Source organism: Dendropsophus ebraccatus, chromosome 1, assembly GCF_027789765.1.
Source record: "Dendropsophus ebraccatus isolate aDenEbr1 chromosome 1, aDenEbr1.pat, whole genome shotgun sequence".
Lineage (NCBI taxonomy): Eukaryota > Metazoa > Chordata > Amphibia > Anura > Hylidae > Dendropsophus > Dendropsophus ebraccatus.
This window is the reverse complement of record NC_091454.1, coordinates 20,875,484-20,887,760: the sequence shown is the minus strand read 5'-3', so window position 1 is coordinate 20,887,760 and position 12,277 is coordinate 20,875,484. Positions and strand designations below refer to the sequence as shown.

Below are 12,277 nucleotides of genomic sequence, written 5' to 3'. Positions count from 1 at the left end.
GTATTATGATGGTGATAGTGAAAATATTTGTAATATACAAAAGTAACACTTTATGTTCCAACAAACTTCTGATGCTACTAATACTATACTAATATACTACAGTGATCACCAACAGGATAAATAGACCTGCTCGAATATAGGATACAGGGGGTAATCATTGTGTATAGATATATGACAGACAGGTAAATAGATAGATAGGTGGATAGATATATAGTGTATATATAGGATAGATAGGAGATAGATAGATAGATAGATAGATAGATAGATAGATAGATAGATAGATAGGAGATAGATAGATAGATAGATAGATAGATAGATAGGAGATAGATAGATAGATAGATAGATAGATAGATAGATAGATAGATAGGAGATAGATAGATAGGAGATAGATAGATAGATAGATAGATAGATAGATAGATAGATAGATAGATAGGAGATAGATAGGAGATAGATAGATAGATAGATAGATAGATAGATAGATAGATAGATAAAAGATAGGAGATAGATAGATAGATAGATAGATAGATAGATAGATAGATAGGAGATAGATAGATAGATAGATAGATAGGAGATAGATAGATAGATAGGAGATAGATAGATAGATAGATAGATAGATAGATAGATAGATAGATAGATAGGAGATAGATAGATAGATAGATAGATAGATAGATAGATAGATAGGAGATAGATAGATAGATAGATGATAGATAGATGATAGATAGACAGTAGCTGTAGTCCCCTGTAGTATGCCGGGCTGTGGTGGCAGGCAGTGCTGTCTCCCCATGTAGTAGCGGGGCCCCCTGCAGGCTCTGTGCCGGCACTGTCCTACCTCTGGGCGGCTGTGTTCGCATCCAGCACCCCGGCTCCCTGCATCCAGGTCCGGACAGCGTTCATGCCGCTGCTCAGGGGCTCCTCCTTCATGCTGCTCCCGCTCCTCTGGATGCTTTCCTGGATGCCAAACATGTACACCGGCGGCTGCTGTCCCTGCTCTCCTGCTGCCCCTCTCACTACACCGATCCCCCCCTGGTGACAGCTCAGGAGCTGCTGCTGCTGCTGCCGGCTGTCTGGCTGGGGCTGCTGCTAGGATGAGGTTATTCCAAGGCAGGAGGAGTCCACCACCAAGAAGAAGAAGAAGAAGAAGAAGAAGAAGAGGAGCAGGCAATGCTGAGGGGCTGAGGCTGCTGGTGGTCCACACTCCCAGGATACAATAATAATAATGAGATCACATCAATAGGGAGAAGCACCACTGCTGGACGCTTCCTTGGTGGCAGTTCAGGACACAATGCAATGAACTTGAGACAACAGCTCTGCTATAACACCAAGTGTCATCTTCCAAGAATCCAGTAATTCCTCCAAGAAGTCACAAGGATCCACCACAAACTGTAGTCCTGTACTCTTGAGGAGTGTAATAGGAGGGGGGTGGTAGTAGTAGTAGCTTGTGCCCTCATACAGAAGAGGATGCTGTGCTTCTCCTTGTAGCTGCCCCCTGCCTGCCTCTGTCTCCGCTTCCCTGTGGAATCCAGAGTAACTATCCCCAAAGCTACACACGCTCCCACCAGCCCCCATAGGGAGAGGGTGTTGCATGCTGCCATAGCCCCGCCCCGCTTATTTGCATACTGCCATTCTTCCTCCAACCCCCCGCAGCCAATGGCAGGCGGCGGCAGCTGGCAGCAGTCCTCCAGGCCACGCCTACTTTCCCTTCTTCTTAGGGGAGGCTGAGAAAGTTGCTTCTGGCAAGATGCTTTGCAAGAGGACGGCTCGCTAATGTCTATTGTTAGACGGATTTCGTCGATTAGTTCGGAATCGGGGCGTCTGACATACGTATCGCCGAGCCCCTAAGGGAGGTTTTTCGGTCAAGTGGAGAAGTCCTTGTAGGAGACTGAGTCTATTGTGAGTGAAAGGAATTAGCATGTGCTCATGAATATGAGGGTAGGTGAGAGCGAAACATAATGAGCGTGCGACACCGACGTCACCCGAGAACCAAGCCTTCGCAGGTGCCATAGAAGGTGGCGTGTAAGGAGAGGCAAGGGTTAATGATGACCCTTCTAGGTATTCAGAATTACATCTAGAAGATGTGATACATTAAAAGCCCTCATACAATATCATGGGGGGGGGGGGGGGTCAGACCGCCATTGTAACGTCTATAGTAACAATTGACCAATCCGATTGGAAATCCATCTCATTGATCCGGAGATCTAGAAATTATTCTCAGTCAATAGTAGTTGGAGCTTATTGCTTCAGCTGTGACCCGGGTGACGTCTCCCTGGTGGATAGACAGATGTATTATGTGTATTCTGGTCTATAATATAAACCAACAGATTCTATGGTGGGAAATAGGATATATAATATACTCCTACACTGTCCAACTCATACCTTCATACAGTACAGTGACCATATAACACACTCATACAGTGACCATATAACACACTCATACAGTGACCATATAATATACTCATACAGTGACCATATAACACACTCATACACTGTACAACCAATACACTCATACAGTGACCATATAATACACTCATGCAGTGACCATGAAATACACTGATACAGTGACCATATAATACACTCACACACTGTCCAACTCATACCTTCATACAGTACAGTGACCATATAACACACTCATACACTGTACAACCAATACACTCATACAGTGACCATATAATACACTCACACACTGTCCAACTGATACACTCATAAAGTGACCATATAATACACTCACACACTGTTGAAATATTACCCCCATACAGTCACTGTATAATACACTCACACACTGTACAACTAATACACTCATACACCATCCAACTAATACGCCCATACAGTGACCATACAATATACTAAAACACTGTCTAACTAATACACTCATACAGTGACCATATAATACACTCATACAGTGGCCATATAATACACTCACACACTGTCGAAATATTACCCCCATATAGTCACTTTATTATACACTCACACTGTACAAGTAACACACTCATACAGTGTCCATATAATACTCTTATACACTGTCCAAATAATACCCTCATACAGTGACTGTATAATACCCCCATACAGTAACCGTATAATACACCGCCACACTGTCAAAACATTACACCTGTACAGTGACCATGTAACACACTCATACACTGTCCAACTAATAAACTCATACAGTGACCATATGATATACTCACACACTGTCGAAACATTACTCCTATACAGTGACTGTATAATACACTCATACACTGTCCAACAAATACACTCATACAGTGTCCATATAATACATTCATACACTATCCAACCAGTACACTTATACAGTGACCATATAATACACTCACACACTGTCCAGCTAATACACTCATACAGTCACCATATAATACACTACACTCACACATTCTTAAAATATTACCCCCATACAGTGACTGTATAATACACTCACACACTGTACAACTAATACACTCATACAGTGACCATATAATACTCTCATACACTGTCCAAATAATACACTCATACAATGTCAAAATAATATACTGCCCCACTAGTAGTGCATTACCAAATAATGCCCAAATTAAACGCGTAGACTACCTACATAATAGAAATATGCACTGCCAAATAATACACAGACACTCCGGCTGATCAACAGTGCAATATTATACGCTTATCCAGTAGAAAATAATACATTCACCTCATTCACAGTTCGAATAATACTATCATACACTCATACATTGGCTAAATCATACACTCATACAGTACCAAATCATACACTCATACAGTACCAAATCATACACTGATACAGTACCAAATCATACACTCATACAGTACCAAATCATACACTCATACAGTACCAAATCATACACTGATACAGTACCAAATCATACACTCATACAGTGCTCAAGTAATATACTTATACACAGCTTAAATAATACACCCACACATTGACCAAATGATACTGTCATACAATGCCCAAACAATACACTCATAGACTTTGTTCCCACTACAAAAAAAAATACACGAAAATCCGTCCATCTATTTGTAATGATGGCTGCAAAAATTTTTTATGTGATTTGTGGCCATCATGACCAATAAATGGCAATCTTTTGGCTCTAAAATGACGGCCATCCACAAGGACAGACATCATTTTCCTGTAGTAGGAATGTAGCCGTGGACTCCACAAATAATACACTGACTAATAAACGTATACCCATACTGTATAAATAATACAGTCATACACTGCACAACTAATAGTACATTACAAAATACTGTCCTCATACAGAGCTCAAATAATACACTCATACACTGTCCATATAATACACTCATACACTGTCCATATAATACACTCATACAGAGCTCAAATAATACATTCATACACTGTCCATATAATACACTCATACAGAGCTCAAATAATACATCAATATACTGTCCATATAATATACTCATACAGTGCTCAAATAATACATTCCTATACTGTCCATATAATATACTCATATAGAGCTCAAATAATACATCCATATACTGTCCATATAATACACTCATACAGTGCTCAAATAATATATTCATACACTGTCCATAAAATACACTCATACAGAGCTCAAATAATACATTCATACACTGTCCATATAATACACTCATACAGTGCTCATATAATACACTCATACACTGTCCATATAATACACTCATACAGAGCTCAAATAATACATTCATACACTGTCCATATAATACACTCATACAGAGCTCAAATAATACATCAATATACTGTCCATATAATATACTCATACAGTGCTCAAATAATACATTCCTATACTGTCCATATAATATACTCATACAGAGCTCAAATAATACATCCATATACTGTCCATATAATACACTCATACAGTGCTCAAATAATATATTCATACACTGTCCATAAAATACACTCATTCAGTGCTCAAATAATACATTCATATACTGTCCATATATTACACTCACACACTGTCCATATAATACACTCATACACTGTCCAGATAATACACTCATACAGTGCTCAAATAATACATTCATACACTGTCCATATAATACACTCATACAGAGCTCAAATAATACATCCATATACTGTCCATATAATACACTCATACAGTGCTCAAATAATACATTCATACTCTGTCCATATAATACACTCATACAGAGCTCAAATAATACATCCATATACTGTCCATATAATACACTCATACAGTGCTCAAATAATATATTCATACACTGTCCATAAAATACACTCATTCAGTGCTCAAATAATACATTCATACACTGTCCAAATAATACACTCATACACTGTCCATATAATACATGCATATACTGTCCATATAATACACTCATACAGAGCTCAAATAATACCTCCATATACTGTCCATATAATACACTCATACAGAGCTCAAATAATACATTCATACGCTGTCCATATAATACACTCATACAGTGCTCAAATAATAAAAGAGACTAAATAATACATTCATCCACATTTGTCCCGGCGGCAGCAGCAGCAGCATATGAGCTGACAGGTCGCTCAGCCAATCACAGACCGGGATCCGGGAGCAGATCGGCGCTCGTTTACTAAAATGATCATAGAATGGTGTCTATGGGACAGGCAGAGATGCGCGTCGCCGAGCGATGGAATCCACTGGAACTTCTCAGAGTGGATTCCGTAGTGTGAATCAACCCTAAGGCTCCGTCCTTTCAGCCTTCCTGTCATAATGACTTGCGCGCCTCCTCTCTCTGCGTCTCTCTGCGCTGAAGAATGGACATGTCCATTCTTCATCCAGGAGAGAGGGGGAGCCTAAGAGGGGGCGCCTAAAAGGAGGAGCCTAAGAGGTGGAGCCTAAGAGGAGGAGCCTAAGAGGTGGAGCCTAAGAGGAGGAGCCTAAGAGGGGGAGCCTAGGAGGGGGAGCCTAAGAGGTGGAGCCTAAGAGGAGGAGCCTAAGAGGTGGAGCCTAAAAGGAGGAGCCTAAGAGGTGGAGCCTAAGAGGAAAAGCCTAAGAGGTGGAGCCTAAGAGGGGGAGCCTAAGAGGGGGAGCCTAAGAGGTGGAGCCTAAGAGGAGGAGCCTAAGAGGTGGAGCCTAAGAGGAGGAGCCTAAGAGGTGGAGCCTAAAAGGAGGAGCCTAAGAGGAAAAGCCTAAGAGGTGGAGCCTAAAAGGAGGAGCCTAAGAGGTGGAGCCTAAGAGGAGGAGCCTAAGAGGTGGAGCCTAAGAGGAGAAGCCTAAGAGGTGAAGCCTAAGAGGAGGAGCCTAAGAGGTGGAGCCTAAGAGCGGATTCTGCTTCAATCCCTTGCCTATTGCTCAGTGTGCAAGAGCCCATACACTACCAAACCAGTATACCCATACAGTGCCACAATAATCCACTCATACAGTGCACAAATAATACACCTGTACCCTGACCAAATAATACAGCTATACAGTGTACAGAGTATAAGAGCCTCATAAACTGCTCATACCATACACTAATACACTGCCCAAATAACAATGGCGCAATGTCAATGCCCAAGTGCGGGATCGGAGGAGATGTGCGTCATGCGACGGCCCAGCGCCCTCTCCTATATACTGGATGGTCAGGGGCAGGGGTATAGCAGACTATGTGTCTGGGGTGCCATGGTGCCACGCTGTGATGACCAGCGTATCTATGGACAGGGCTCGGAATATATAAGACCCCACACTATATCTCCCCCTCGCTCCATAATGACTGTACGTTGGCCACTTGTTATTGACACCACCGGCGGTATCAGGAAATGGCTGAGCCAGTCACTCCGGTAGAACCTAGTTGTTAATGTCGGACATTTATCAGGGATAATGACAGCATGAATGTGCTGTAGTCACAGGGGAATAAGGAATGAGAGCGTTCATGGAATCACAGGGCGGCCATTGACTTGTTAGTATGGGCCGTCCCCAATTACCAGCAGCCAACTCTACGGGTCACCGACTCCAATAACTCAATCTACATTGTGCTGCCATATTAGAATGTGATACCTGTGTCAGTGTAATAGGGAAAATACATTGAGGGATGGAACCGCGCAGTCAGGAAGGGCTATTACCCGGTGGTAATTGGGCGTTACGACTATTAAGTGTCTTTACTTCCTTTATGGCCGTCGCCTATGGGGTCTATACATCAAGGATCTGCTAGTCCTACTATGTGTTGGATGACTTATGTCATGGACTCCCTGTGGTCACATGACTGGCAGTTCACTTTGCAAACCTGGGAGGATGGAAGCTTATATCTCATATTCTCCATAAAATACCATATTATGGGACTTTACTGCCACTAGCGAAGAATAATTCCATAAAATAGATGGCGCTCCACCCAGGACGTCTATGGTTCTGTGGTGGGGTAACACGGGGATTTCATACGCTTCCTTAAAGGGGTTATAAAAACATAGCAGTTTTCTTTCAAAAATAGCGCCACCCCTGTTTTCAGGTGGAGTGTGGTATTACAATTCCATTCAGTTGAGCTGCAATACTGCACACAAACTGAGGACAAGAGTGGCGCTACTTCTAGATTATTCTAATCCTGGATCAAGTTGATCCAGAAAACAATGCCCCAAAAACGCTTCCTGGCCACGAGTGACGTCCACATCTATTGGACAGTGTGCATAGACTCCAGTGATGTGATAATATGCAACCACAGGTTTATTTGATTTTTCAACGTGTTTCGGCTCTTTATGCGGCAGAGCCTTGTTATCCTGGATAACCCATTGAACCAATCCTGCCCCCGCCCTCTCCCTCCGTGCACAGTGGGGCTATATGGTGATACTGGCCGCCCAACGTGTTTTGCATCCCAAAATTGACAGGTCACACTTCATTGTATCTAATAAAAGTTAAAGGGGTAGTTCACAAAAAAACATTTTCTTTCAGATCAGCTGGTCCAAGAAAGTGCCAAGGATTTGTAATTTACTTCTATTAAAAAATCTCAAGTATTCCAGTACTTATCAGCTGCAGTATGTCCTGCAGGAAGTGGTGTATTCTTTCCGTTCTGACACACTGCTCTCTGCTGCCACCTCTGTCCATGTCAGGAACTGTCCAGAGCAGTAGCAAATCCCCATAGAAAACCTCTCCTGCTCTGGACAGAGGTGGCGGCAGAGAGCACTGTGTCAGACTGGAAAGAATACACCACTTCCTGCAGAGCATACAGCAGCTGATAAGTACTGGAAGACTTGAGATTTTTTAATAGAGGTAAACATCAAATCTTGGTCACTTTCTGGCACCAGTCGATTAGAAAGCATATTTTTGGGGGGTGAACTAGCCCTTTAACATGGTCACATTGTGACCAGCATTCTGCAACAAGGATGGATTCCTGGTAATGGCATAGTACTGTGAGCAAGGGGTGTATGCAGTAAGTATGTATATATATATATATATATATATATATATATATATATATATATATACATAGACACACACACTGATAGAGTGTTTATTTAATTGATGCAATCATATCATGTAGAATGCAATGTATTGTATGTAATGCATGTATTCAGCACAAAAAAAAAAACTTCACCTATAAAACTTCTTGTAAGAAAAAAAAAATGCATCCAATTGTCTAGAATAAAATGAATGGATTTTGCTTAACCAATAGAGCGCTGGTGGCTTCACGCTAAACTTCTACTTACAGAATGAATTACATGTCATTACCTACTATGTCCACTAGGGGGCCAAAGGTGTTGGTGGGGGAAACCTTTTTATTCCTTTTTCCACCAGAACCAATTTATTTATTCAGAATTTTTTTTCCAGTCCTTAATATTATATAACAATATAATATATTTGTTAACTGTATTTGTACTGAGATTTTTTTTTAATTTTATTTTATTAAAAACAAAAAGGATAGGAGGATCATTCTCATAAAAAGGGTAAGAATTTTCTTTAGTAAAAATCTGCGTATTTAGTATGTAATGTCAATGTATGGGGTATTTACATTTGATCGATCAAAAAAAAACTCTGAGGCTGGGTTCACACTGTGTTTTTGCAGTCCGTCTAACATATACATTTTATAGAAAAAAACACGTTTTTCTGTACGTAAAAAAGTAACCATTAAAAGTTAAACGGACTACAAAAATACAGTGTGAACCCAGCCTAAAAAAAATACTAAAATTTTTGTGCAATAGTGTCAGATACTCAGTAAACGTGAAATTCATTGACGTAAATTGCTTTACAATAATTAAAAGAAATAATAAATGTAGTGCTTTCTTTAGAGTACACTTACTTTGCCCCTTTAAGAGGTTGTCCACGGCAGAAACAGCGTCACACCTTTCCTCAGTTTGGGTGCGGTATTGCAGAGTTGTAATACCACACACAACCTGAGGACAGGGGTGGCACTGTTTTTGCAAAAAAATCTTGGATAACCCCTTTAAACTTTATTTTTCTTTTTTCATTAGAAATTATACCATAGAAATAAACAAAACAGTCGCATTTTGAGCATCACATTCATGTGCACATAGAATTATAGAATTAGATTTTTTTACACAAGCTTCACCTACATCTTACTGCCAAAAATTGGAATAAAGCAGAACACATGTTTCAGTCTAGGAAGAAACCTTAGTTATAGGAATTTGTTAAAGGGGTACTCCGTTGATATATATATTTTTCTTTCAAATCAACTAGTGTTAGAAAGTTAGACAGATTTGTAATTTACTATTTAAACATCTCAAGCCTTCCAGTACTTATCAGCTGCTGTGTCCCTGGGTACAGATAACTAGTAGTATCCTTCATATTTAGTCGAGTGTAGAGAGTAGAGAGCGGCTATTTTGCATCTGTGCTCTACTGCGGATCAGCCTTTTTCTTTTCCTCTCCTTTTCCAGGGGGTTTCTTGTCCTGAAATAAGGAATCATCGCCATAGGCAAGGGGGATATTCCTGTAACTCCGGTAACTCTCTTAGCTCGACCACAACTAACTAGCTCCTCACTGACCCAGGCTCCGTTTCGGGTCCCGCCGACTCCGTTATGAATAGAGCCCCAGGTCAGCGACCCACAGCTCTATTCATTCCTATGAAGGGATGTAAAGAGCTGAGTATGCCGGAAGACGGCTGTGCTCGGCTCTTTCTGTGACTCCATAAGAATGAATAGAGCCGCGGGTCGCATGCAGACCCGGGGGTTTGTATTCCTAACGGAGCCGTCGGGACCCAAAACGGAGATCGCCAGGGAGTACAGGGGTCGGACTTCCCACGATCTCCTACTTTTCCCTTATCCTGTAGATAAGGATTGTCCCCAGAATACCCCTGTAACCCTTTAAACTCCTTCAGCTGTGCATAACAGACAGGGGAGAGTGAGACACCAAGTGGTGATAGTGCGGAAAGGCACTCATCATCCCAGAGCGTGATACCTACCTTTGGACAGGTGACATAAAGATTAGGGGAACACTACTGGGACACTACACTATTATTTATCAGGGACAGTGTCTATAAGGAGATCCCCTTTACTAGTGAATCAACCCATAGTTCCTCCATTTTAGAATAATAACTAATAAAACTACAAAATCCTGACACCTGTAGTAACATGAGGGTAATAATAAATCTGCTATTCAGCAAGGAAAAGGCATCCAACCATGTAACATCCTCCCACATCTTTTGCCACCTGATTTTTTTTTTTACTATTTAAAACCACTGCATATTCTTTTATTATTGTTTTTTTATCATATTATTTTTTATTTTATGATATATTTTTATTGTATTATCTGTACTGGATTTTGGGCACCGCCATCTTGCCTGATACCATTTACAACCGCCACAAGGACCATAGGAACCTGTAGTCTGGAGCTGAATGCTTTATATGGGGGGATGTTGTGGGCATACTCTGCAAGGAGGGGGAGGAATGGAACACTACTTATTGTTGGTAATGCATCCTATGTGGGTTATAGTAGTAGTTGTAGTCATGTATTGTTGTTGGTGTTGGACATGCATATCCTGGTGATGAGCACTACTGCTAGGATATTAACCCTTTCACGACCTGGGGGCCATTGATTCCTCAATGCCCAGGTCGTTTTAGGACATCAGCTTATAAGCTGATGTCCCTGTGTCTGCCCCCTCTCCTCTGACCCCTGCCGCTGTTACTATCTTGTAACGGCAGCAGGGGGGAGAGGGGAGGGGGCAGAGCTCACGGGTGCACGCCCCACGCGTCCAACCATCCCTGCGATCACTTCGCAGAGCCCTGATAGACAGCGAACAGAGAATTCTCCCTCTGTAGAGGGAGAATTCTCTGTCAGAAGCCCCATAGATGCTGCAGTCGTGCTGACCGCAGTATCTGTAGGGTTAACTCTCAGCACCGGAACGCGGCTCCGATGCGGAGAGTTGCGGCCACTGATAGCCACTGATATCCAGGACCCGCTGCGGATGGCATAGGCACAGCTCCTGCGCCTATGTCATCCTGCGGCGTGAAATAACGCCGCTGCAGCATCAGGTATAGTCTGCAGCGACGTTAATTTGCTGCCCAGCGGCTGCAGAGGGTTCATACAGTGGTGGTGATGGTAAAAATAGTAGTAAAAGTTACCATTTCAGAAAAATGTTAGTTGTACAGTAATTGTGGTGGTAGTAATAGCAGTTTTCCCCCCTCCCTTCTGAGACAACCCTGGCAGGCTTCATCTGAAACTTTGTTGCTTCTCTGTAATGCTGGGAGGGTTAATCTGAGGTCAAATTGCTAATAAACTCACTGTGATTATAAAGTTGCAGATAAAGCCTGCCAGTGAATGGTGAATCAGTCCAGAATTGTTTCTTTAAAGGGGGGGGGGGGGACACTTGACCACCCTCTTACATTTGCACTCTAATTGTCACGTTTCAGGCTGATGTTGGTAATGTGTTCTCCTCCACCCCAGAGCGGTATAGTATTCATGCCGCCATATAGAGCATTCTTATAGGGCCCCGGACCCTCCGTCAGCTGTTTTCCTTTCACAGAGAAACAGAAAGATTATTAATGTCTTCACAAAACATTATTTTTAGGATTAATGGGTCCAAAAAATGCTGAATTTGTGTTTGTGGAGTTAAAAATTATGAATCCCATTACAATAGAGTCAAAGCATCCTGCATACTAATCTTTATATATTCCCTTTTATTACCCATAAACATATATTCAGTCAGACATAATCTGCTCTGTTATGAGACAATAAACCTCAGCAACTCTAATGGATGGCAGAAGCAGAAATTTTCCACAAAGAGGAGGAAAAAAAAAGGAGGTCGTCGTTTGTTTCCTTTTTTATGTAGAAGCAGAAGGCTGCGAACCTGAGATTATAACTGGATCATACCCTCACAGGGCCTCGCCATTAGGTTAGAGAGATTAGGGTTAACATATATG

The 12,277-nt window shown here is 41.7% G+C and overlaps 1 protein-coding gene across 8 annotated transcripts in view; it reads right to left on the bottom strand.

Moving 5' to 3' along the window:
- Window positions 1–1,493, bottom strand: part of EBF1 (EBF transcription factor 1) — a 312,968-nt gene extending 311,475 nt beyond the window's left edge. For all 8 annotated transcript variants that reach the window (XM_069953297.1, XM_069953328.1, XM_069953313.1 and 5 more), the window contains exon 1: window positions 830–1,493. In XM_069953297.1, coding sequence (XP_069809398.1) covers window positions 830–963 — 134 coding nt within the window. In that variant the 5' untranslated portion in view covers window positions 964–1,493. The remainder of the gene's footprint in view (window positions 1–829) is intronic.
- Window positions 1,494–12,277: the final 10,784 nt, after the last annotated feature.